Consider the following 5,790-nt stretch of genomic DNA (forward strand, 5'->3'; position numbering starts at 1 on the left):
TTTTCTTTATTTTGCTTCAAAGAAGCTAAACTTGAAGTCTTCACTAGACTTATATAGTCCCACTAGGACAAAACCTTGAGCATAAATAAATACAAAGTAGAGTAGCAGACCAAATAAATAGATCATTCTTCAAATACCATTTGAAGTTATTGTTATGTAACAAAACTATATAATAGCTTTTTTCAATGAGAAGGTCATCAATATGAATTAAATCAAGTAATAAAATACCCAGATTACATTTACTGCACTATGCAGGAGGAGTCTGTAAACAGAACTAAGAGAGCAAACATCTACAAAACATATTATTGATAAATAAACAGTAAATAGCTAAGTGTATAAATAGGCTTGTGTGACTTTTGAAGCCGCATTAAATATTCCCAGCGATGTTCCTTCTAAGTCACAGCCTGCTCACTATGAGCATGCTGCAGGACTTCACACCGCTGATTAGACTTGGTGCATTTCATGAACTTCATGCATTTTATGCGTGTCATGTGATAGCAGGTCTGGATGGTTCTCCCCTAGGAGCTCTGGGGTCTGACACAGGTACACCCCACAGCTACTTCCACATTCACTGGCCTCAGACGGTAAGTCTTCTTATCGTCACAAAGCTCCTTTTTGAGAAACACTCTGTTCTGAACGATGGGAACTGAGTTGTAGTCATAGTCCTCAATCATTTTATTGTCTTTGAGCTGGATGCATCCTGAACACAGGCACTGAGCACCAACATATGTCGAAGGAAAGTGATCTTCCTTGATGTGAGTTCTGTTAAAAACAAAAGAGGACTCGGTGAGCTACAGTTTATTCAGACATGTGGAGCGTGTGGTTCTATATGTCAGTAACAGCAGATGGTCTTAGTAAATACAGAAGCCCCGTCCAAAATGTTAGGAAAGCAATCCTAAGAACAGGGTACATTCATCCTGTGCTATTTTCTTTCTTTTCTTTTCTTTTCTTTTCTTAAAACAAAACAAACAAACAAACAAACATCAAGCTGTCAACAAAATTTAATCAAACCATTCACCACAAGATGGCAGCGTTTGGCTTGAAGGTTTTAGCGTCATTTGATACAGAATTATACTATTTTGTTCTTTTGAAATGACTTTTTTATCGTTACCTGAAGAGACGACTCGTAAATCTCATTTATTTATCTGTTTTCTGTTCTCTCCAGTTATGGTTAATGAAGACACAGGATGCAGTCATTCCCGGCAGCTATGTACCAAGAGAGCTTCATTCGCAGTAGGTGACGCAAGCATTGGATGAATCGGGGAATCCCCCGATTCATCCAATGCTTGCGTCACTTGCGCTGGAAGGACCAGCGCCAATTATCACTCAAGGCCAACTTAGCGACTTTGTCGCTATATTTAGCGAGTTTTCAGACCCCTTAGCGACTTTTTTTTTCTAAAAAAAAGTCTTTGAGTCTTTCAAAGACATGAAAGCGCGTATCGCTTTTACTCTCAACAAGCAGCGGGTGCTGTAAAGCAGTCAGTTCTTTTACTCTTTTACTCGTATGCTGTTTTGTGGATCACAAGGTTTAAAACTGGTACTAAAAACACACACACAAAGTAACTCCACCAGAGCGCCTATTTCGGGTCACTTTTGCCGGTCCAAGCCCGGGTAAAGGAGCAGGGTTGGAATTGTGACATAAAAAAAAACAATAATTGCTAAAAGAAATTTAATTTGTAGTTCTAAATAAACTCTAAATGCATTTAGGACGTTTTTTACTCACTTTATATCTCTTCCACGATGTTATTTCTCTCTCCAACAACATAGGATTAGCATGACCAATTATGCAAATTAGGCGATGACGTCATTTAGCGACTTCTAGCGACTTTTAGGACAACCAATAACGATTTTCCTTACTGAGGAGTTGGCAACACTGCTCAAGGCACGCAAATAAGCTCGACTGTGCGCTGATTATGGCTTTATTTTACCGTGTAGCCGTGTGATCCCCGAGTTATTTATTCTCTTATCTGTTTAGCTGTTATGTCTCTTTCAAAATTCAAAACAAGAAGTTCTAGTTTCTAACTGCTGTTCATTTATATTTGCGCGCAGTAGACCGGTTTGTAATTAGCTGTTGTTAAGGATTTTACTACGTCATAAAAATGAAAATCGAGCTTCTAGTTTGCGCCTCACTCTGTGTAAAGGTTTGACTCAAGTCTGACGTGACAAAGACCCCAAACAAAATGTAAAGATGGAATTTTTGTAAAATCTCTTCACACTTTTTTATCTTTCGGGAACTTCTCTCACCCGCTGTTTGTGCGAGGTTAGAAAGGACTTTTATATATTTTAAAACATCATTTGCTTCATATGCTGCGTGTTAAATACTGAATAACATCGGGATTTAAAATGTGCTCAGGCTGCTGCTTACACGAATCTCCAGGGGGACAGAGACCTGTCTCGCTGCTCATCTGACAGCGGCGTCTTGTAAAGTTCCAGGGGACAAGAGTAAGATGAGCTGCGAGCCGTTGTCCGCGGAGCCTCTGTGGGCCGCAGGTAGTGCGTCCTCAGCTTCCTGTCCGCCGCTGCCTGTAGCTCCTGGTCGTTATAGCACCGGAACATCTTGGACGACCACATGGGCACGATGAACAGTACGAAGATGAGAACCTGGGGAGACGCAGGCAAACCATGTCATTTCATTCATACAGATGTGAAAAAAAGCAGCAGTCTGGAGGTGAAAGCAGAAGCAAAGGGAAAACAGTGATGGAGGTAGCAGAGGCAGATGTCCCGCATTCGACTCACCGGTTTATAGTCCATCCTCCGACTCTGAGCTCTGTCTGATTCTTTCCAAGATTAACCGGTCGGTTCATGACATCCAGTCATTCATCTCTTATTTATGTATACAAAAGATGGGGGCGTGGGAGGGGAGGGGGGGGGGGGGGTGCTTTAACTTCCTTGTTTCCGGCAGTGAAGCAGCTGTAGCACCGGCAGTAGGTGAGGATACTGTCATAGAGAACACAGACCTGGAATTTCTTCTCTCTCTCTCTCTCACTCACACACACACACACACACACACACACACACACACACACTGACAACTGAATCACCTGTGTGGTGCCTTTCACACCTTCTATTTAATGTTATAACAGTAAACATTAGAGAAACACAAACTAATCTTTCGAGCAGGGGTATCCTACTATCAGATTACTGTCGAAACAAATAAATGTTATAAATATTTATAGAAGATCTTGGTGAAGAATATCAGCAAACATGTTGTCACTCAAATGCATCTATAAATGTTTATACCTGCGCAGGGAGAGAGCCTCTGACCGAAACTGTACAAAGAAAAATCATCCCAGTTCCTGTGATGGTTGGGTGTAGTTAGGTTTTAAAGACATTGTAAATTACTCAATAGAGTTATTCACTTATACATTTTTAATTTCAGAAATTCACGTCCACACACTAGGGGGCACTACAGGGATTAAACAAGTGGGTCAATCCGACATTCCCGTGGGGCTATCCACACCAACTCACCTGGCGATAAGTTGTAACTTTTTCTTTTGAAGTTAATGCGACTTTATAAAATCTCAGAGCTACAGTAGACACAGTGGACATTTGTGTGATTCCCCTGAAGCTTAACCAGTAGCTTAATTTTTTACATGGGACTGAAACGTGTTTTTACTCTAACAAAGTCTAAATGATAATTTACAACTAAATTCTTCCTAAAGCTTTACAATGATAAATTAAAAATCCCCTACCGTAATGAAGAATCTTTATTTTTCTCCAATTATTAGCAAAAATAATAGAAAAGAAATAAATGAAGAAAGTTGACTCTTGCTTATAGCTTTTAAGATTAAAAACCCTAAACACACACTGCTGATCCCAGTTCCTGTGAAGTGTCAGGCTACCATGCTCTGCCAGAGTAGCTTCTAGTACTGATTCCAAGTCTGACTCTACTGAAGGGATGAACACTATTGTTTCAAAAGACATTTCCTCATGTGGGTTTTTGATGATGCTGCTGGAGAGGACTTTCTAATTTGTCATAGCTGAGCTGAGATCTGGTTGTTGTCATCACCTTTTGTATGCTATGGATGTGTGCAGTGTCATCCTGGAAGAGAACACTCGCATCAGGACATACAGATGAGGAAAACCCTGTTAGCCCACATCTGAAATTCAAAGTTTTTGTCAAAAAGTCTTTTAATTTTATTTAATTAATTTTTTTTGTTTTTTAACAGAGCAAGGGATTTTCAACACAGAATTTCTAAACATAGCAGTTTTATTTAGAAAGCATAAATTCCTCAGTTTCATACTTTTATTAAGACAAAGCACAAACCACTGCTGTGCAGTGAAGTTCTTTAACTTTGTAACGTCCAAAGCTTCTAAAATCAAGTGAACACGCTTTGCTGACACCCTTCTTGACAAGGGGAACCACCCCAGTCTACCAATCCAGAGGCCCTGTCCCTGACTGTTGCAGTCAGTGTTGCAGAGGTGCGTCAGCCATGACAGCCCCACAGCATCTAGAGCCGGGTGAATCTCATCCATTCCAGAAGCCCTGCCACCATGGAGTTGTTAACTGTCTCTGTGACCTCACCTCCATTGATGGACAAATCATTCCTTTCACTGCCTGATATAGTTGGGGGAGTGGTTGAAGGAATAATATCTGGAATGACAGAATAGTCCCACCCCCAATATACACAGTGTAGAGAGGAAGCTGCTTTTTCTCCTGAATTGTCTAAAGGCTTACCAGAACCACTTCGAGCCCTGCTCAATTGCTTCACCATATTTGTCGCATTCTGCTTGGCCTGCCAATAGCTTCCAGCTGCCTCTAGAGTCCCACAAACTAGCCATGCTTGATGGAACTCCTCCTGAAGCTTAGCAGCTCCTTTCACCTCCATTTGGTTTGAGGATTACTGTCATGACAAGCACTAGCTGCTTTGGAGACACGACTCAGCACAGACCCAAAAGCAATGGAGATGCAGAACATGGTCCATTCAGATTCACCGTCCCTAATTTCCCTCCCTTGTCCTGTGTCTCAGGGATTCTGACAGTTAGTATGATTTATGATGATTCATTCACATTAGCATATTACAATGTTGCAATCAGGACTTTGTAAGGCACAATAATTAAAACACTTTGATCAGTTATTAAATAATTTATTTAACAAGAACTTAGAAGTGAACAACATAATGTTTAATGATCCACATTTCACTGTTTACTACTCTTTGCATCTGGGGATTTTATATTGTTCTGTCTATGTGAGTTTTTATGCTTAAATTGTTTTTTGCTAATTTGAAGTGTCTGATCACCATGTTGCTTTTTCCTTTGTAAATGCTCCTTAAAGATTGGTATTTTGTCTGTCGCCGTGTTGGGTAACCAGGAGTGGTAGCAACCTTGGTTAGCAAGCGGCATTCATAAAATATGCCGGTACAACACCTAGACAGACATACTAAGTTCTGAGCAATCTTCTTGTAGTGTCTGTACTGCACAGCAAGACATATTATTTGTCAGATAATTCCATTGACAAGTAGAACTGGTCATGCCCATGCTATAAAATTGGGTATTTAACACAGGAGTCTATGGAAATCAACTTACTTTTTGAGAGTAATTTAAGTTTATGCCACCTCCAAACTGACTTCAATTACTAGTCCCAGAGGTTGACACATGCACCTACCCTTTAAGCTTCAGTACTAAACTCTGTCTAATTATTCTTAGTAACATAAAAAAGAAGGCTCCCTGGAGCTGTCACTGTTTGGACCTCTAATAAATAAGGTTCTATCCAATCACAACCAACAATGAAAGCTCCTACATTCTCCTGTGTATTATGCTGATGTTATTTCGATTTCCACAGTTCCTATT

At 40.3% G+C, this 5,790-nt stretch overlaps 1 protein-coding gene across 1 annotated transcript; it reads right to left on the reverse strand.

Moving 5' to 3' along the window:
• il17c (interleukin 17c) lies at positions 1-2,818 on the reverse strand. Its single transcript, XM_082538577.1, has 3 exons — positions 2,737-2,818; positions 2,366-2,601; positions 1-762 (listed from the first exon to the last, which is right to left on the reverse strand). Exons 1-3 carry the CDS (start codon positions 2,749-2,751, stop codon positions 519-521), a joined length of 495 nt encoding a protein of 164 aa, XP_082394703.1. The 5' UTR covers positions 2,752-2,818; the 3' UTR covers positions 1-518.
• Positions 2,819-5,790: the final 2,972 nt, after the last annotated feature.

Source organism: Aulonocara stuartgranti, assembly GCF_965226115.1.
Source record: "Aulonocara stuartgranti genome assembly, chromosome: 7".
In the NCBI taxonomy this organism is placed as follows: domain Eukaryota; kingdom Metazoa; phylum Chordata; class Actinopteri; order Cichliformes; family Cichlidae; genus Aulonocara; species Aulonocara stuartgranti.